Here is a 21,947-nt window from a genome sequence, read left to right on the forward strand (position 1 = left end):
AGGACCACTACCACTTGGAGAGTCCCAGGATAACGGAGTGGGGGGGGGGGCTGCCATGATGTGATACAGCGGCAGAGCCAGGCGGATAGGAAAAGGGGGAGGGGATCAATGCAGTGCAGACATAAACAGACAGATAAGGACATGGAGAGATGAAAGCCGGCTGGGGAATGGGGGGGGGGGGGGCGGGCGGACAGGGGACAGACACATAGACGCGTGACAGAAACTTAATGGCCCCCGAAACATAGACGGGTCGCCACATATCATATGGGATTAAACAGGCAGCTGGGAAGGTGTAAAGATATCGAGATTCAGGTACACACCCAGAATGGAGGGAGAGAAAGCGAGAGAGAGAGCAGGGGGGGGGGGGGAGAACGTGACAGACTGATACCGCTGACAGGGCTGGATTATTCTATTCAATAATATAATTCACTGAAAGGAGAGACTAACAAAGGATTCCACTGATCACCGACTGACAAGGAGGCTAATCCTGTTCTAAGACTGGCAACTGCGAGATAAAATGCGACTAAAAAGGTCAAAATTCATTTTACCATCCTAAATGCACTCGTCAGATTGAAGGGCTACAGACAGCCGAATTGTCCTTTTGATTTTCTAATTACAGGAGTGAATGCAGCTAAAAGGTTTCAGACATGACTTTCATATGATAGCTTTAATAACATAATTCTCAATTATAGCCAGATTCTTTTTACACGACATAATTATTCCAAATGTTTCTTCCTGACAGGTAAATTCATAACTGTCTCCAGGCAGACAAGGCCGTACCGCGCCGCACTCATCCGGCGCTCCTTAAGCCACTTTCCCCCCTTTCGGCATATTATCTCCACTTCTTTGTAGCACTTTGTAGTGAGGCTGGTGTGACCCCCACCCCCCCCACACACACAAAGAATTCACACAGCAAAAAATTAAGATTCCCCCAGGGACGAGCCACAGATCTCTACTGATTCATTTCCGCAGCTCTGCAATATTCATTTGGCATCATCATTTTTTTTAACAAGAAAAGTAGGATAACAACCATATACAACCATATATACACACAATAAATATACACATACATTATATATTACTCACATACATCAGAAATATTATGCATATTGTGAAATGGGAAATATTCAGCATGGCTGACGCTGGATTGTAACAAGCCCAGTGAAGCTGCAGTATGGTATAACGTTAATTAGCTGACTAGCATTTCTCGGTTAGCATCGTCCCTGGGTCGGGATCTCGTGAGCTGCAGGCTGTCGCCACCTCCGCCGTGAGTCTTGCACCGAGGTAACGTGGGCAAAATGAAGGCGCCTTATGAGGTTTACTCGTGCTCCTCCTAGCTGGCCGTTTAATAAAATGGAAACTTAAGTAAAGGTCCCTGTAGCGTTCTCATGCTATTTGCTTCCCAAACAACAGGTGGTGTCATTATAGCCAAATATGAAAAGTGATGCAATTTGTAGATAATGGATTTTTCTCCTTCCCCTTCTTTCAGACACAGAGCAATAAAATATTTATTGGTTCTTTGCGCATACTGACAGCTCATCACATGAAAACTCACGTGATCGGGGTGGAGAGTCTGCGCTTGTAGAGGACTGACAGTAGCATCCCAGAATACCTCTGTCACGGACAAAGCGCAATGAAGTTCTCTTTCCGAGCAACAGCTATTTCTCTGACCAATCAGGAACAAGCGGGGTCCAGCTGCTCTTGAATAATATCTGGGTGCCACTGAGATCAAATAGTGTGTCATTGCTGCACTGTAACAAGAACCCTGCCTGGGCCTAACCCCATTCAGGCCTAACCCTGCTCAGGCCTAACCCCATTCAGGCCTAACCCTGCTCAGGCCTAAGCCCATTCAGGCCTAACCCTGCTCAGGCCTAAGCCCGTTCAGGCCTAACCCTGCTCAGGCCTAAGCCCGTTCAGACCTAACCCTGCTCAGGCCTAAGCCCGTTCAGACCTAACCCTGCTCAGGCCTAACCCCATTCGGGCCTAACCCTGCTCAGGCCTAAGCCCATTCAGGCCTAACCCCATTTGGGCCTAACCCTGCTCAGGCCTAAGCCCGTTCAGGCCTAACCCCCCTCGGGCCTAAGCCCGTTCAGGCCTAACCCTGCTCAGGCCTAACCCCATTTGGGCCTAACCCTGCTCAGGCCTAAGCCCATTCAGGCCTAACCCCATTTGGGCCTAACCCTGCTCAGGCCTAAGCCCGTTCAGGCCTAACCCCCCTCGGGCCTAAGCCCGTTCAGGCCTAACCCCGTTCAGGTCTAATCCTGCTCTGAATTAACCCCGTTTAGGCCTAACCCGAATGGGACTAACCCCGCTCAGGCCTACCCCTGTTTGAGCCTAACCCTACTTGTGCGTAACTCCGTTCAGGCCTAACCCCCCATTTGGGCCTAACCCTGCTCAGGCCTCACCCCGTTTGGGTCTAACCCTGTTTGGGCCTAACCTGACCCTATTCCTGCCTAATCCTGCTCTAGTCTACCCCACTCAGGCCTAACTCCAAGCGCATGGAAAAGGCAGCAGACGACCGGACGGTATCTTTAGTTTGCAACGGATGCCCAATGTCGCGACGATCCGTCTGAAACAAACGAGTAGCTGGTCCACCGCAAGTAGTTATTTCCGTATGGAAGTGGGGCGGGGTAATAGGAGACTATAGCGAGCGCTCTCTGATAGCGAGCGGCCAGAATGAGGAAGAAGAATAATGAGCGGGGAGGCTAACGAGGCAGCATTCCGTACATCATTATCCCACAACAGCGTGACTAAGCGTCTGTATTACGGGGAAACGATCCCACACAGGAGGACCAGGATGTCCCTTAAAAGCTCACGGTGACGGTGACCAAATCAGCACAGCACCATGCAAAAACACAGCTTTGTTCTGCTAGCCTGGTCCATTTTAACTAGCGATTACAGCCCGCTGAGTTACCATTATTTGAAATTATCCGAAAAATGTATCAGATGTGATCCGACCGTGAGGCGAGTTCTGCGCAAAATATCTAGCTAGTCATTTGGTACAGAGTGACAATCTAGCGACTTATTTTGCACACAATGCAAAGTGATTTTTGTTATATTGAGTATATACTGGTATATTAACTGACATAATGACAGAAATGTAAAAAAGTGACACAGATGTATGCGAGAGCTGCATAACCTAATCAATTAGCAATCCATAACCTTAACTGTGGCAGGAGCTCCATGTGATTTTCCATTAACAGAGCGACAGAAACAGGGCAGTCGTGCATGGCTAATCGCCATGACAATCAAGCAGCAGTAACACCGGTCGCAATTTTACCACAGAGCTTGGTGTCCGTTGTGTGACTGAGTCAAACTCTAAGTTTGCGCAGCGGTAGTGAGGCGTCCTGCATCGGTGCCGAGGATGTGTCCTGCTGCCAGGGTCTTTCGGGGACAATAAATAAACCAGACACCAACACACACACACACACACACACACAAGCCACACCAGCTTTCCAGAGCCAAACAAAACACTAATGACATCAGTGATGTGCATCCATATTGGTGCATATAAATGTAAAGGATAAAGGTTGAGCTTGATTGTCTTTCACTTGCTTTTAAAAATTGCCGGAAAGTATTTAAAAAATGGCTTGCAGTTGTGTGAAAGATTTGGCCCTGCTGTGGGGTGTGGGTACAGGAGTTACACAGCCGTTACCCATGTGTTCATTAAGGTAGCAAAGCCATCATTGAAGTCGGTCTGGGAATGATTCAGAGCAGCCGGTTAAATACACACCTGGCTTGCAGGGACACTGTGGCTTCTGCTCACACTTCTTAATTGAGGGAAGCTCGCTTTAGCAATTCCTTAAAAATCACTTGTACTTTAACCGCCAAAGAAACATACACAGGTTCCAGTTTGAGGTAAAAAAAATAAAAATAAAAAAACCCAGGAGACACGCCAGGAAGCATCACAGAATGCATTATTTAAAAACTGAATATACTTTTCATTTTTTCAATTGCATTATGGAAAGAGTGGGCTTTCATGGCCCAGATGTACATATGGAGCTAATAAAAATATATTCTAAAACCCTGTATTTTTCCTTTACCTTGGGGGTGTAGTCATGAAGTGAAAAACTTCGTTTTTACAGTATTCACAAAGGGTTCGGCAGTGAAGCACACCTAAAAATCCAATACAGGACACGAAAAAACTATTATTCATTAGCCCACCCACCCCGTAGTACGTACAGTGTATACTGCTTCACTGTTATGTAGCCTACTATACGGAAAATACAAAAAAGAAACCATCTGATAATGTATAAAGCGGTTTCATAAACCTAATAATGTATTTTAAAAAGAACAGCCAAACTAGCAGCTATACATTAGCAAGTGAACGTGATCGAATTCATTTAAGCCTGTAGATAGACCTATTACAAGCTGATATGTCTTGACGCTTAAAACGCCGTAAAAGTGAAACAAGTCATGTCAACTGGAGCCAACGTCTTTGGAGCTGCTCAAAATATTTTTTCTAATACTCATTATTATTATTTAGTATCCAATACTATTTACCAAATATCCTCCAGTAACGTACGTATTTAACAAGCGTAAACGGTTTTGATTAAAACAGAAAAGTACGGTTCAACTGCGGGTCTGAAGTATTTCATTTGCACGATCATTTTGAACACTATTTTAATTACAGGCTTCGTAAAAATAATTGTATACTGTATTTTCCACACATCAACGGAAAATAAGGCAGCGAAGTGTTTGGTGATGCACCAAAGCGCAGATCCAATGCGGAAGCTACTCTTCCGGCGCCCCTGAATTTATTTCGTATCTTAGTTTGCTTGTATCAGATTATTAAAAAAAAAATTCTGATGACCACAAAAATTCCAAATATGTACCAGAATTATCTAGGAAGAATATTGGTAATGTAAATCTGCAAATGAGCGCTAATCACGGTGCATCTTTTTACCGCGCAGATACTCAGTTTTTACCCGCTCATTGCGCGCTACCCAAATACGCACTAAACGTGCGCCGCAGTCGGGCAGCAGGGATAAAGGGAAATGTAAACGCGGCAGTATAGGTCATGTTTACTGTAAGCAATTTGCACAGGGGGGAAAAATAATGTCTTATTTCGCGTCCTACAGGAAGGACGCACCTTCTTCCGCAGAAAAAGTGTCCAATTTAATCAAACCAGGCCACAACTTTCGTTAGGTACGCGCTTTAAAAGTAAAGAGTGGTCATTTGCACTGGACCCATTGACATCAGGCCAAGAAACCGGACTTTGGGGGGGGGGAGGTGGGTTGTAAAATTAATGTTTTGATTTGCGGCTCACGCGGGATTCGGGGCCGCTGGACGCCGCCTGTCCGGTTTGATCTGAACATCAGTAGCGTCGCATGGGCTTCATTATGCACAAGTTGGTGCTAAACTGTGAAAACCCTGGACCTTGCGAGTAGGAGGTACGATTTACACAATTTCGCCGCCAGAAACTAATTATCCGACCCCGCTAAAGCGGTCAGACAATACAGCGGGCCCGCCCGGCAATTACCGGAGCGTCTCATTTCATTTCACTTAAAATTATCCCTACATCCACCGTCACAATGCACTAATAGCTACGTATGAAAAGAAACACTGTCTTCGCCAGTAAACCTCGGCATGCATAAATAACTAATTTATCAACGGATAGCAATTTTACCCCATTAATGAATTCCCTTACTTTCACACCAGCCAGTACAGCAATTAACACCTTTATGTATGGAAAACCAGAAATAAAGCATTTGATCTCGTCGGCGGCGGACCTTTATCGTAAGAAACGATTTAGGAGATTTATGGTGTAAATAAATTTCTGAAGTTTTTCAGAAAGGCAGCATGTATTTGCATATATTGTTGCGCAGATTGTGCAGATAGACTCCTGTGTAATCTGCTTGACTTTCATGTCCAGGATTATTGTTTCTGTGAATAATCCTCTGGGCCCAGATCAGCATTGGTCAGTGTTTATTAATATTATCTCTAGGAACGGCAGCTGTGAGTCGCCTAAATTGCACTCAAAAAAGTGCACTTCTATAGCTGAAACCCCCTAATTTTTGGCTTAAACTGAATGGTGCACCACTCCCTTGACACAAGACCCCCCCCCCCACCACCACAATGTATGATAATTCAAGGGGAAGACTCTTTTCATCTGAACTACTCTTCTGTTCCTGGTCCGCAATCCCCAAAGCCTGTACGAGTCTAATGAGATGGTTGAATAAAACATGCATTGATCAGGGAATAGTGGCTGTCGTTTGCTGCAAGCTGAGCATCACACTGGCGTGATTATTTGCTTTCTGCGGTGGCGGGGCAGAGGTGATGCCACAAGAGGCCTGCCCTGGTACCATGGCCAAGACTCTTAGTGGTACCGCTCGAGTTCCAGAAGGACGGGCGTGGCAACGCCTATTCAGCTCCATCCATCCGCGTCTCCGTGGCCTTCCTCTAACGCCCGTTCTCCCACGCAAGCTAAACCGTTTGTCTTTTTTCCTTAATTGTCAGGTGGCTTCCAATAAGAGATAATTTAATGGACCAGTGGCTTTGTTTATGTTGAAGTCAGCCGTCGGTACACAGGGACATCTGTGATAAAGCAGGCTGTGGTGTATGAACTCACGCTGGCGAATCCTGCTGCGCTCTTGCCGCGTTTTTTTTCTCTTCCCATACATGGAAAAGTGCAATCATTTTTTTTTCTTTTTGGACAGGGTACAATTTTATAACCACGCCAATTACCTGTAGGGGTCTTTGGTACGAAGATCAAAAGCCAAGACATACTGAAAAACCCAGAAAAAACACACAGTTAAGGTATTAAAATACTTTCTGTATATGATACGAAAAATATATAACCAGCTTTATTAACAAAAATCTCTGGAAGCCCGCAAACTATAAAAGAGCATGTAAAGAGAGTCACTTTAGACCTGAGCTGTACATATGGACAGTAACGCTTATCCATTATTTTTGCTGGCACACATTAACAATAATATATTATGCAATTAAAGATGCAAAATATGCTTCTAATATTAGCCCAGCGGCTCACTATCTGAGCATAAATGTGGGGTTAGATTTCTACAAAGACCAGCCAAGCGAGCAGCCGTCCTCCTGCTCAGTCCTCCCATGGTGGGAAAGGTGCTGTTTCGATTCTGAATGGAAACGTGCGAAAGGTACAGACAAAAGGAGCACTTTGTAAAGCAGGTCAGAGGCCCGAGAAGCTGGGGTGTCTTCATACTGCTCAGAAACTGTAACAGGGATCCGCAAAGCATGCCCCAGCAAAGCCTCGCCGCTTTCATTACCGCTGTTTGAACAAAGGAAGAGCGGCTATAATTCTGAAGGTGCTCCCCACCCCCCCCCCCCCCCACCTCCATTTTCCGGGAGAAAAAAGCACCACAGTGAAGCTTTTAATTGGCCGTATTTCTAATTTGCGATGTCAGGAAGGTACCTGAATTGTTTTTCAGGCATTTAGCAAGTGCAGCAATCGTCGAGATGATCTTTACTGTCGGGTGAGGTAAGGCATTCAGTCAGATCCAAGAAAGTTTATCTATTTAAAAAATGAGTAAAACTGTCCCATTTTATCAGAATCAGGCACAGTCAAGACCTCATGAAATTTTGTGTGCTAAAGTCGCTATGTTCAAATGTATCTTACTGCCTTTGATTTCAGTATTTGTTTTTGCTACTATGAATTCCAGGTGCACTAAGCTATTTGAGTTAAAATACCCGGGTGCACCTTGGCTGCATGTTACCCCGCGCAGGACGGACACTGTAACCCACAGTCATGGGCCTGACTTCACGCCGTTTGCTCGTGTAATTTAACGAACTCCGCTTCACATTATCAGCTCGCCGAAACACATTTGCTGTGGGGTTATGTGCTGTAATTCCCGTAAATGGATATTGTATTGAATCCCATCAGCACCGTAAATTGGCCACACAGGTTATCCTGCTACCTGCAAACTAGGTCGATTATGGCATTATTTCAGAGATTTTATCAGGGTTTCAGCACAATAATGATGAGCCAGGCAGTGACACACCACCAACACGCTACGCCTGACACACCCTTTGACAGACCAGCCTGCACCATCAAACCAGTAAGGAGATACACACTGGCTGTGGCCAGAGACATCAGACAGAGCCCCCCGTCCTCCCTGCACAGCCCCCCACTCCGCAAACCTGTGCATTGTTGCTGCACAAGTTTGAGTTTAAACACCAGAAATAGGTGACAAACAATAAATGAAGGCCCTTGTTTCTGCACTGAATTAATACACCAAGCAGAGACTATAGGAAGTGAGGCTGGGGTCAGAATCAGAGGAATAAAGACCAGAAGAGTGGAAACAAGGAGAGACGATAAAAGGTAAAGAAGGAAAAATCCAGCGAGAGACCGAAAGCGAGATGACTTACACAGGGCTGTGTGCAGAGGTTTGAGGAAATACAGGACAAAGGAAACAGGCAGATCACAGGGACCACGATGGAAAACAAACAGGCAGTGAGCACAGGTAAATTTACATGGTAAAGAGAAGAGAGAGACAAACTAAGCATCATAATAAGAAAATGTATTCTACTGCACATTCAAAACACGACATGATTAATAAAGATAGAGAAACTGGACAGAAAAAGGGATGAACGAAATGCCGTGGCACGAGGGACATACGGTGTAAAAACTGCACACAATACGGATAGTAAGAGGAAGAGAGGCGGCAGACCAGGTGTAATTAACGGGCCCGGAGATTTAACGCCGATCCGGTAAAAGTTTTGTGTGGAGTGCAATGGAAAAGGCGGGCCTCCGTAAATGTGGTGATAAGCACAAGCACATGGCCGAAGCGACAAAAGGCATTTTCAGCATCACACAGACAGTTTTCACCAGAATTTACCATTCGGTATTTTTTTTCCCTCAAATAATTTACTTCACATTTCAAACTTTATGCAAAAATGCAAACAAGAAAACACACATATAACTCCCTAACTAATAATTCTCTGAAATAAGCTCAAAATATACTCAAGACGTGTAAAAATGACACCTAACTTAGGTTTAAAGTACATTCAAAATATGATCAATTGGTGAAATGTTTAATTATATCAAATATAATAACAAGGATCACAGATGTGACTTACCTGTTAGTCAACCCCCCACCCCAAAAATAATAATAATAATAACAATAAAAGACAACCGTGATCGCCACAGAACTTGGACGATAGTGATGATTTAGTACAGCTGTCGATTGCTGCGTCTTTCATAACTCACTATACGATCACAACTCAGGGACCCACCATTGCTGTGGAACCTGAACGCATGGACACACACACCCACACACCGGTAACTCGCGCGGATGCAGACGCATGACAAGGCACTTACTTTATGTTGGAGCTGTTCCAATGCACAGTATGCCTGTTGGCGTGCACCAGGTATACCTCTGCACAGGTGAGCGTTATGAGATACACAGATAACGCTGCGAGAGCCATAATCCTCCGATCCCGCTTCCTCCGTGCGTGCTCTTTCTCTCCGCCCCACCTCCTCCCTCTTGTCACCTCTTATCCCACAAGGTGGAGCGTTGAAAACATCCAGGTGAGGATAAAGAAATTTTTTTACAAAAAAGAGAGAGGTGGTGCTGCAGGTTGATTTACACTGAAGAGTTCAGCTAGCTAGGTAAGTGATGCAAAACTCCCGATTCCATTTTTGAAGACCCCCCTCCCCCCAACCCCACCACCTCCGCCCCCCAAAAGAAAACCTTATTCGCCGGCTGCAGAAATTGAAAGCCAACCTTTTAAACAGGCGAGGACCTACAGCATCGTTCTGTGCCAATTATGTCCCGAAGTTGCCGTAATACTATAAAGGATCGCAGAACTGGGATCGCTTAATCTCGAGGGGTTTGCGTGCGATCGCAGATAGTTGTGCGGCTACGGCTACTTGATCAGGGCTGCTGGATCCCGGCAGCGGGGCATCAAGCGAGGGCTGAGTTAGTGCGGCGATGGGCAGATAGAGGGAAAGGCTGCTTCACTTCCACTCTCGCTCTTCCAGTTATTAACATTGCGCTCCTGGTTGGAAAGCAAATAACGTCAGATAGAAAAGGCGGTTTAATTATCCTAGCACAGTCATTTCCTTGCCGACCGTGGTAAGTCCGTAACAAACTGAACGCCTGAGCACCTAATCATTGTCACAGTCCGGGCTTAGTGTAGCTTTCCCGTCTCCCTTTCACCGGCACTGCTCCCCTCGTGTCTGCGCACACGCTCACCCCCTGCCCGCTCTGTCGTCCCTCTCGTCCTGTCTTCCCTCTCTCTCTCTCCCTCCCTCCCTCTCTCCGTTTGCTCGCCGGTAACTCCACCCCCCGCCGCCCCGCTGGTGACAGAAGCGCATCTCCGGTGAAGTTGCGTCCGCCTTGCTTCGCTGCCACTTACCTGTCAGGGATGTGCGATTAGGGTGTCCTTAACTATTCCTCTACCAAAAAGTTGTGAATGTAAAAAAGTGACATACACGAGGCAACGAATAAAATAATACATTTTTTAAAATCTTCTCTCCTTTTCTCAGTTCTAGTCTCTTCATTATTATATTTCTATGCATTTTCTCTCGCACCAGTCCATGTGCTCCATGGACTCCGCGCAATCAATATATCGTCTTATTCAGTCTTGCCTCCCACGTCGTTTTAATTCACATACTCTAAACTAGGAAATCCATGGCAGCATAATACAATCCCGTTAGCTTTGTGAAGTGGTTTGATGTTCCGCTTACACCTAATATCTATTAGTGCTTTTCTTTTATCTGGTTCTTCCTGTAATTATGCATTGAAACATTTATTGTGCAAATTGGTACCTGTTTTACCGGTTATAAATGGCTATATTTAATACTATTTTTTCTACGTGTATATGATCTGGTGCCACAGCATCTAGCCGGTGCACATGTTCAATGTTAACATTACATTGTCTCAGCACCATCACCCAGTCATCGTGTATTTTTTCTTTTCTTTTTTTCTTGCCAGTGATGGCGTCTCACTTGCGTCCCCTCCAGGCATGTTGCCGTGGTGATTTGTGGAGGGGGGGGGGGGCTTCTAGATGGAGGAAGAGAGAGGGAGGGAGACTGTTACAGCTTGCTGCTTGTCTGCTGGGATTGAGTTGGGTAAAGGGGAGTCAGGAATGATTTATTGGGGGAAAGAGAGGAAGAGAGGGGGTGTCATTGGGGAGACCCTCCATCTTTCTCACTTTCTGCTGCCGCTGTTTCTCATTAACTGTCTCTGTGACTTTCCACCTCACTTTCTGTCTCCGCTCCTCTGCCAGGTCCCCCTACTCAACTTCTCTTCCCCGTCTGCATGGCTGCTTGCGTCTGTAAACACTTCGTCAGGCTGATATCAGAAACGCATCGCTGCCTTCAGGATATTATTACAGTGCCTGGTCATTGTTGATACCTGAAAATATGCTGAGATATTCACTGAAAAATGAAGAATATTAATCTATCCGTCGAGTCTAATTTAAAGTAGGGGCTTTTCATTCAGAACATAATATTGAAAAAAAGACATTTTATTTAGTGTGTTCTATGATTTATGTATTTTAAACATCACTTTTTAAAGCATTCTCAAACATTCTCAGTCTCATTGTAGGGGAAAGGGGTTATTTGTAAAAAGTGTTGCCCTTAGTCTTGAAGTTAAATTAAATTTGCGTTTGAAACAGGGCTTTGTGAGACCTATTTGAAGTATGAAACCAATCTCCTTGACATCAAAGCACCCCTAACCTTGAAGCCCTGACCAGAATTGTTTTGATTTTCTAAAATATTTAAAATTCATAAGCTATTAACAAGGTATATGTGGGCAGCATTTATACTGATATTTTGTAATGAGGATAGACCATTCGTGCAAGAAAAAAAAAAAACTTTTTATGAATAACATTAGCGGTAGAACAAAATTAACAAAAATCAAATATAAGTAAATAAGTTTCAATGTCAAAAGAATTCTCCACACTCAGAAGAGTTGAAGCTTAATGTTCCCAATTTACTTTCTTCTATAACAGTCTTTGTTTTGCTCCAGTCCCTGAACAAAAATAATCCTTAGTTAAAAAGCCGCTTTGGTTTATCGGCTACACCTCTGAATATTTTCAGGTATAAATAATGAGCAGGCACTGTAATAATATCTGCAAGTTGCACTGTATCCCTTTTCACATCCACTGCCTCTTCCTCTGTCGTTGCTCTTGCTCTGGGTGTTCAGTGTCGTGTTAGTAAACTGCACTGACATTACCCCCTCCCCATCTCCCTGCCCTGTTCTCTCTCTCCCTCCCTTTCTTTCTCTCACCCCACTGACTGACATGAATTTTCAATTTCTCTGTTTACCTTCCACCGCTGCGCCTAAAACAACAAAGATAAAGAGTGAGAAGGGGGTGGGAGTGGGGGGAGCTGGGGGAGGGAGGAACAGGGGTACGAGGCACAGGGAAATTAACAAGTGGGAGAGGAAACGATCGGAACTAAAGAGGAGCGGGAGAAGGAGGCGCAGAGGGAGGAGGCGCACGGAGAGGGTCGAGGGAATTCATGTGACATTTGCTAAGCTGTCACAGGAATAAGAGTTAGAAAGAAGGGATGACGGAAAGAGAAAAAGTAGGAAAAGGGAAGGAATACAAGCGAGAATGACCCAAGCTGACTTACTGAAGATCACAACAGGCAAAAGGAGGGAACAAGAAAATGGAAGAAAGAGTGCGATGGGAAGGAAGGGGAATGAGGGAGGAAGATTTATAAGGATGAGGGAGGCCGAGAGACAGAAAGAGTGATGTGGAAAAGAAGACAGATTTTTTTAAAAGGCAGGAGGGAGGGAGTAGAGAGCGAGCTTAGAATAGATATGCTCTCAATGGCATGAAATATTGAACGAGAGGGCTTGAAAAACAGGAGATGAGAGAGGAAAATGGGGGGGGGGGGCTAATAAAGATAAATACAATTGTGCTCTCTGTGTAAAGAGGGATGAGGAGGAGGTGTGGGACAAGAGATGGAGCACGAAAGAGAGCTTGAAGAGAGAGGTGAGGACGACATGAGTATCTGAGAGCAGGATGGGATCCATGAACGGCAGGTAGAGAGAGGGAGAAAAAAGACGAATAAAAAATAATGTTAAAGCAGAAGAAACTCAGCTGTGGTAACACAGATGGGGGTAATTGCAGCGTTTTTCCATTGTGCTTCTATTTGATCATTATTGTAGCCTTGACGTTAAACTCGCTAAACTTGATTGTGTAGTGATATCTGTTGAAAATGAACAAAGGTTTCTAGGGGCCAATTTTTCAGTGCCAGCCTAATGAATCTCTTCAGTTTTACAGGACTCTGTGCACCTGCTATTCCCTACAGAGAAACTCACCTGTATTTTCAGGTCAGGAGCTCGAGGAACTTATTGATTATATAGTGAGTAACACTCTCACTGAATACAAGTGCTTCCCTCACTTTGGCCATCAGAAAATGTCACCTAGCCAGCCAACAGCTCAAATCAGACTTCTTTTGTGTGCTGAGGATCTGGCGGTGAGAACGACTCTGGCCAGATGTTAGGACATTTTGTTTGGCCCGTTGGGGTTCCACTGGGAGTTCGCCTGGTGCAAGCTGTGTCTTTCATCTTGTCGACAAAGCGGTGATCGGTGATCGATTGAGCATGCCTGGGCCACATCGACCAAGAGACCCCATTCACTTACATTGCATTTCTTACTGACATAAATCAGTAAGACAGGGAGCTGGGCCAGAGTAGACAGGGATCATGGACAAACAGCCATATTGCAGTACTTTTGGAGGGATAATATCACGACATGGATGTATCTCATGAAAACATCGCTTCTTGTACCTTCAACCAATTAGTAGCTTCCTGAGGTTTTCCTGGAAAATTTTCTGGAGTTTTTTAGCCAATAGGATTTTCACAAGAAGCAGCCATCTTTGTTCACCGTGGACTCATGGCCCATGTGAAGTAGGAAGGTGCTGCAGGGAGTCCAACGCCACAAGACGTGTGGAGAGTGTTGGGGAGAGGGGCCTTCAAGCCTGTTGGTGAGCCATCTGCGTGGTGCCTGCCGGGGGGCCTTAAGGTCTGTCAATGCAGTGCCTGTGGCGGGCCTTAAGGTCTTTCGGTGAGCCGTCCGCGCTGTGCCTGCGGAGGGCCTCAAGGCCTGTCGGTGAGCCGTCCGCGCTGTGCCTGCGGGGGGCCTTAAGGTCTTTCGGTGAGCCGTCCGCGCTGTGCCTGCGGGGGGCCTTAAGGTCTTTCGGTGAGCCGTCCGCGCTGTGCCTGTGGGGGGCCTCAAGGCCTGTCGGTGAGCCGTCCGCGCTGTGCCTGCGGGGGGCCTCAAGGTCTGTCGGTGAACCGTCTGCGTGATGCCTGCGGGGGGCCGCAAGGCCTGTCGGTGAGCCGTCCGCGCTGTGCCTGCGGGGGGCCTCAAGGCCTGTCGGTGAGCCGTCCGCGCTGTGCCTGCGGGGGGCCGCAAGGCCTGTCGGTGAGCCGTCCGCGCTGTGCCTGCGGGGGGCCTCAAGGCCTGTCGGTGAGCCGTCCGCGCTGTGCCTGCGGGGGGCCGCAAGGCCTGTGGGTGAGCCGTCCGCGCTGTGCCTGCGGGGGGCCGCAAGGCCTGTGGGTGAGCCGTCCGCGCTGTGCCTGCGGGGTGTAATATTTTAGATGGAATGGCGAAAAGGAGACATGCCAGGTACCCCAGAGGGCCTCCCAAATACAGGCTGTATGGGTCTCCTCATATCCCCTGTGTCTAATTCAATCAATTTGAGGATTAAGAGTTTTGCTGAAGTAGAAAGGAGGCTTCAGGAGGCTCTGAAAACCATGTGTGTGTGTGTGCGTATGTGCCTCTGTGTGTGCCTGTGTGTGTCTGTGTCTGTGTGTGTGTGTGTCTGCATGTTTGTGTGTATATGTGTGCTTGTGGGTGTCTGTCTGTGTGTGTCTGCGTGTGTGTGCGCGCACATGTGCCCCTGTGTGTGCGTATCTGTCTGTGTGTGTGTGAACGTGAGAGGCTCGCCAGAGCAGAGAGCGCCACACGTAGACGCCAGGGACACACACCTTGCCAAATCGGCCTCGTTCCTGGTGACAGGATTTCAGCCAGCTGCGAAACAGCCAGCCTGGCTCTTTCCCGGCGACGGGGAGCCGCGGCGAGCCAAAAAGGCAGCACTCCACATCTGCGTGTGACCTTGCCACGGCTGACCCGCCCTCGCATCGACTGTGACCCGAGTGGTTGTCATGGTAATTAGTTGCCCGGAGGCAGTCGATTGATCAACAGACATGGTGTGTGGCGCTTGTCTCTCATTCGGCTGGTTAATCTGCCGGCCAGGGCATCACCGGGCTTTGCTCATGTGCTCATCGCTCATTTAGGAATCTGGTGTTTGTTTCCTCTCCCTCTCGCCTTTAATTGATTTTTGTATGTATCTGTTCATCTGGAAAATTTGCGCTGTTGTATTATCTGCCCTTGGTCTTCAGACCTTAGAGCTGAGATTAGGGAAGCCACTCTGCGGCTTCGGTGTCCCTGCATATGTCGTGTTATGACATTGTTCGTTTAGCTCTTGTTACAGTCCCTGCAGTGCTTGATATCATGTGCACCAGCTTGAGAGATCCTAAGGGTACAGATCCGGAACGGCGCAAGGTTGTGGGAACAGAACTCCTTGCATTGAGTTACTTCTGCTTTGACTGGCTCATGACGAGTCTTGAATGCGCTTCGGCGTTCTGCAGCGATGACAGACGCGAGGAGTTCGTACCCGTAAGCCGCGAGGAGCAGGAGCTGTGAGGCGTCGGCCTTCCAGCTTTACAAGAAAACCAGGGTTGGGCTGCCTACGCTGACCACTAATGACCCAGATGAAGAGAACTAAAGGTGTATTTGCTTGAGGCACATGATCTGAACTTCGTCATAAATAATGAAACCAGTTGCTGCATGATATAGAAAAGGAAGGAGGTGTAGAGGCCACTGACTTTAGGACAGGATCCTGTGCCTTCCTATCTACAGAAACCTCCGACGTTCCTCTGGTCATCTCTTGCAGTAGTGTCTGCTTTAGACCTCTCCATTGTAACATTGTGGGTCAACACTGCACCACACAGGCTTTGGATCCCACCAGGGTTCTCCATGTTTGTCCCTGCCCCGGTTCTGTCAGCTGGCTTTCATGGAATAAACCACCGAATCAGCACTTTGCCGCACGCTGACCAGCGAGCGGTGCATGTCGCATTAATTAACTTTAAGGTATGACAAGTAGACAAATTGCATTTTTAATTGTAATGCGACGAGTTTTGTTTAATTATTCATTTCTAGCCTTGCTTTTCATTTATGTTCTTTCTAATAATACCGCTTATACACCACCTGTCAAAAGTTTTTACACACCCCAGGTTTTTACCACTTTTCCATTTATTTCATAACCTGCAGATTTTTTATTCTTGTAAAGCATTGGGAAGTTGAGTTAACAACTATAAATGAAAATATAAGTCAAATAAACAAGTTTCCTTTATAACATGGAAAGAGTATGTAACAGTGCATGTCTGACATCCTGTTAACTAGGATTACTAGGATGTAATTCTAGGCTGTCCTTTAACTTTAACTGCACTACTTCACTGTTTCATCCCATGAAACAGAGCAGTATTTAATGTCCCATGTAGAAAGAATGCCTCAATATTTCTATGCTGTTACAACCGCTAGAGGAGGTTAGTTTGATGAATCAAAGTATTGTAAATACTGTAAATTTATTTGCTTGCAAAGAATATTGAGTGTATTTGTAGTAAATGTTAAGTGAGTAACATGCAAATCTGGAAAATCTCAGTTTGTGCAAAAACTTTTGACTGGTATTGCAGCTGTGATCCAGTACACAAGTTAGAGCTGGTGATTCTGGCATGGCACATGGGCATCGGTAGAAAGGGTCGGTGTTCTCTGGAATTGATTTTTGATTTCAATGGAGGCTTCTCACTTTGTGTTTTAAAGAGGTGATCACATCTGTGAGCCACGAGTAGGAAAGGTCACTCACTGACATTTACAGATGGGGCTCTTCTCGTCATGGCGCTGGAGGACGTCGGCGAATGATCACTTAGCCATTGATGTGGAGAGCTCCATCCTGGACTTTGGAGAGCCTGAAGCGCAGGCCCTCGAACACGGGAATGGGGCGGGCCGCAGGATGGCAGATGCAGACAGAGCCATTGTTAAGCAAGCGGCCTGCATGAGTGAAGTTACTGGGGTGAATCTTCCCTGTTTGTGTAGGCCTTTACATGACATCAGCAATACAGGTCTAAATCCAGCCTGTCGGTGGGTCACCTTCTAACGTGATTTCCACTTTGCGAAGGCCTGCCGTACAGAGGAGCTAGCTCAACTGGGTGACGCGCTCACTAACTGGACCACAGTCTGCTGACGGGGATGCGTCTGATGGCGGCCCCCCCCCCCCCCCCAGCCACGACTGAATGGGCTGAGCATGTGGAGTCCTGATATCGTTAATAAATGCGGGGTTACGCTTCACAGGCGACGGCTTTCGGGGTTTCGCTTGACTTCGATCCGTTGCAGCGTTGGTGTCAATGGAGAGCGGCGAGCTGGGGGTGGGACACGCAGGGTTTGCAGGCTGCAGTCGAAAGGGGAGCGGCGAGCACGGGGCGGAGGCCGACTTCACAGGGAGGAAGAGCTGAGGCCGCGAGGGGGGGGGGGTATAAAAGCAGGTCTAGTCCAGGTGGGGCTCAGTCAGTCACAGTGTTATTTTAGGAGGCTCAGGGAGGGAGGGGGGGATGGAGGGAGAGGAAGATGAATGGAGTTAATTAAGATGAGCAGGCGACGGAGACAGTGTGGAATTACACAAACACTAATTAGAGTCTTCGTTAGGGGGCACGAAACGAGAGCGGCGCATTCATCATATCGGCTTCTGTCCCTCCCTCGCTCACTCTTTTTCCCTCTCTTTTGGTCAGCCACCATTTTTGTCTTTGCCCTTTTCCGCAGTCTCTCCTGCTACCTTCTCTCATTCTGTCTATCTTTCTGTCTTTTTTTTCCTGCTGCCCCCCCTCTCTTTTTCACCAACCCGGCGAGCGAGTTGCCGAAGGAGAGAGTCCACTGGAGATGTTAATAACCTCTCGCGCCGCCTCTTCCCTCACCGCTGTTTTATTTTCTTCCTCATCACCCCCTTTTATCCATTCGCTGGGAGTGATTTCATTTCCTCCCCCCTATCTTTTTATTAGGGCTCTTGCGCCTTCATGGGGTGTCAGCGTTATTTTTATTGCTTCAGTACAGCCCTCACTCCTTATTCCCCTCTCCTGTTTGTATTCCTCCCATACTCACCCCTTCTTGGCCAAGACCATCCGCCTTTCATCCTTCTTCTCTCTTTGTCCGCTGAGTCCTATTGCTGCAGAAAGAAAAACACTGTTTTACTGACCTTTACTTGTTTTCTATTTTCGAGTCAGGAAAAAGAAATATAAAGGCAATTTTTGTTTATCAGGATCCCGATCGAGCTGGTAGAGGAATGGGAATACTCCAGATGTGGTGTACTCATTCACGCCTTTCACTACAGGTGTGTGCTCATTCATGCCTTTCACTACAGGTGTGTGCTCATTCATGCTTTTCACTACAGGTGTGTGCTCATTCAGACCTTTCACTACAGGTGTGTGCTCTTGCACGCTTTTCACTACAGGTGTGTGCTCATTCATGCTTTTCACTACTGGTATGTGCTCATTTATGCCTTTCACTACAAGTGTGTGCTCATTCACGCCTTTCACTACAGGTGTGTGCTCATTCATGCTTTTCACTACAGGTGTGTGCTCATTCAGACCTTTCACTACAGGTGTGTGCTCTTACACGCTTTTCACTACAGGTGTGTGCTCATTCAGACCTTTCACTACAAGTGTGTGCTCTTACACGCTTTTCACTACAGGTGTGTGCTCATTCATGCTTTTCACTACTGGTATGTGCTCATTTATGCCTTTCACTACAGGTGTGTGCTCATTCACACCTTTCACTACAGATGTGTGCTCATTCAGACCTTTCACTACAGGTGTGTGCTCTTACATGCTTTTCACTACAGGTGTGTGCTCATTCATACTTTTAACTACTGGTATGTGCTCATTTATGCCTTTCACTACAGGTGTGTGCTCAGTCACATGTTTCACTACAGGTGTGTGCTCATTCATGCTTTTTACTACATGTGTGTGCTCATTCACACCTTTCACTACAGGTGGGTGCTCTTACATGCTTTTCACTAAAGGTGTGTACTCATTCATGCTTTTCACTACTGGTATGTGCTCATTTATGCCTTTCACTATAGGTGTGTGCTCATTCATGTGTTTCACTACAGGTGTGTGCACATTCACATATTTTACTACAGGTGTCTGCACATTCATGCTTTTTACTACAGGTGTGTGACTCATTCACATGTTTCACTACAGGTGTGTGCACATTCACATGTTTCACTACAGGTGTGTGCACATTCACGCTTTTTACAACAGGTGTGTGCTCATTCACGCTTTTTACAACAGGTGTGTACTCATTCAAATGTTGCACTACAAGTGTGTGCTCATTCACACCTTTCACTACAGTTGTGTGCTCATTCATGCTTTTTACTACAGGTGTGTGCTCATTCACATGTTTCACTACAGGTGTGTGCACATTCATGCTTTTTACTACAGGTGTGTGCTCATTCACATGTTTCCCTACAGATGTGTGCTCATTCATGTATTTCACTACAGGTGTGTGCTTATTCATGCCTTTCACTACAGGTTTGTGGTCATTCATGCTTTCTTCTACAGGTGTGTGCTCATTTGCATGTTTCACTACAGGTGTGTGCACATTCATGCTTTTTGCTACAGGTGTGTGCACATTCATGCTTTTTACTACAGGTGTGTGCTCATTCACATGTTTCACTACAGGTGTGTGCACATTCATGCTTTTTACTACAGGTGTGTGCTCATTCACATGTTTTACTACATGTGTGTGCTCATTCACGCCTTTCACTACAGGTGTGTGCACATTCATGCTTTTTACTACAGGTGTGTGCTCATTCACATGTTTCACTACAGGTGTGTGCACATTCACACCTTTCACTTCATCTGTGTGCTCATCCACATGTTTCACTACAGGTGTGTGCTCATCCACATGTTTCACTACAGGTGTGTGCTCATCCACATGTTTCACTACAGGTGTGTGCTCATTCACACCTTTCACTTCATCTGTGTGCTCATCCACATGTTTCACTACAGGTGTGTGCTCATCCACATGTTTCACTACAGGTGTGTGCTCATCCACATGTTTCACTACAGGTGTGTGCTCATCCACATGTTTCACTACAGGTGTTTGCTCATTTATGCCTTTTACTAAAGGTGTACTCATTACTATGACAGGCATTTGCAGAAATCCCAGGCAACCCAGCAGGAGGCAATTAAGACGTGAATAAATCCCGATAAGGTCATTAATATGGACCATGCAGGAGAGGCTGCACCTCAGCTCTGCACAGAGCCAACATTATAATACATAACTTCTCGGCACAGGAGAGCTGGGCGTAATATTAATGTTGGTGTGTTCAGGAGGCACGTGGCTGTATGGATGATGCACAGGATGCCGTGTTTGTAAATGAGGATGGACCTAAACAACTCTGGTTTGAAAGGCAGGACCACTGGTGAGCCCAGCAATTAGTGCAAATAAACTATATGCACTACACCACATGACTGTCCCAGAATGTATCAAATTAATGTAAATGCAATTAAAGTAATTCAAAGAATTGCATAGTTAATCATTTACCAGTGAAAAGAGTATGAAACATTGTATGTTTATTTCTTATACCTGTATAGAACAATAAATCCTCAACACAGATTTATCTTAAGTATCTAAACCTGAAGTTATTATACACACTGCAAACATATCGGCAAGGTCAACCTATGGATGTAAGATGAAGTTTGTTAGTTTTAATATGTGAGGGTGTTTAACTGGAGAAGCCATAACATTATCCAGCATTCTTCAAGCAGGATCAAAAAAGTCTTCTTTCTTTTTTTTTCTTTCTTTCTTTCTTTTTTTCTTTCTTTCTTTTTTTCTTTCTTTCTTATTTATCTGGCTTATCTGGCCTATCTATCTAATCCATCCATCTAGCCTATCTATCTGTCACTGATGTATATCTATATCAGTGAAATCTAACTGCCCTAATATCCCCAAGGGAGCTTGCTCTCTAGGAGCCATTCAGGGATAATATGGGAATGTTATCAGTCAGATTCAATAACAATTAAAATAATGCCAAGAACAGTGGCAAAAATAAGGCATAAAATTGTTTGTTATTTGTTACATTATCACCTGATATTTTTGATGGATCTTTGATTTGAATTTTTTTTTTTTTTACAGTGACCCGGATTCACAGCTGGAACAAAGGAACAAGTATGGATTACATGTAATGTCATCTACAGGGTGCCGTCAGGGACATAAATCACCATCGATTGCCCTGCCTCGGAGCCGCAAGCGTGCGCACGTGTGAATCGAAGTTTCTCCCTTGTAAAGGAAACGCGCAGATGCATAGCATGCGATATAGACCGTGCCAGAGCTGCAGCTGATGTGCTGATGCCCGTTTAGTCATGCTGCTGTTTATTCCCTGGCATATGTACAGGTCGGGCACTTTGGCAAGCACAGATGCGTCAGAGGTTCCTCATGAGTGGTTCACGGCGCTCTGTGTGTCATGTCGCATTGTCTGCGCCGCACCCACGTGCAGAATCACCTGCTAGCATCCTCTTCCCCACTTGCATTTCCTGTTGCCTCAAAGTGTTACTGGATTAATTGGTGCCCCCCTCCCCCACTTCTGGGTTTTGTTTAAATATTTATTTTATTGCTATGTGTTCCGATTAAAACAACACACTGCCTACCGTTCACTTCAGATCATTCAGCTGTGGCACCCTCAGATAGGGCCGTGGATGACCCCTGGCCAATTCGGGGGGCACAGACTTCCCAGCTATGCCCCTGGACCCTCTATTCACAGTGGTAGTAAATTTTCTTCTCTCGAAGGTTGGGGGGCGCAGCCTCCATTAGGCAGCAGAAGCTCCTTTCTCCGCCCTGTAAAGCACACCGCCTCTGTCGCCCACTCCACCTGCTCCGTTTGGCATCAGACTGGA

At 46.1% G+C, this 21,947-nt stretch overlaps 1 protein-coding gene and 1 long non-coding RNA gene across 3 annotated transcripts in view; one reads left to right on the forward strand and one right to left on the reverse strand.

Annotated features, from left to right (window-relative positions):
- The window catches only part of efna3b (ephrin-A3b), a 42,721-nt gene extending 33,100 nt beyond the window's left edge, over nucleotides 1–9,621 (reverse strand). The window contains exon 1 of one of the 2 annotated variants that reach the window (XM_023806178.2): nucleotides 9,296–9,621. In XM_023806178.2, coding sequence (XP_023661946.1) covers nucleotides 9,296–9,402 — 107 coding nt within the window. In that variant the 5' untranslated portion in view covers nucleotides 9,403–9,621. Of the gene's footprint in view, nucleotides 1–4,043; nucleotides 4,195–9,295 lie in introns of those variants that run through there. The other variant, XM_023806177.2, reaches the window with a different exon arrangement.
- An 8,662-nt stretch (nucleotides 9,622–18,283) lies between these two features.
- On the forward strand, nucleotides 18,284–21,326 carry LOC111840862 (uncharacterized). Its single transcript, XR_002837532.1, has 3 exons — nucleotides 18,284–18,379; nucleotides 20,385–20,476; nucleotides 21,190–21,326. It is a non-coding gene; the product is annotated as an uncharacterized lncRNA (long non-coding RNA).
- The last annotated feature ends 621 nt before the right edge of the window (nucleotides 21,327–21,947 follow it).

Source organism: Paramormyrops kingsleyae, chromosome 9, assembly GCF_048594095.1.
Source record: "Paramormyrops kingsleyae isolate MSU_618 chromosome 9, PKINGS_0.4, whole genome shotgun sequence".
Lineage (NCBI taxonomy): Eukaryota > Metazoa > Chordata > Actinopteri > Osteoglossiformes > Mormyridae > Paramormyrops > Paramormyrops kingsleyae.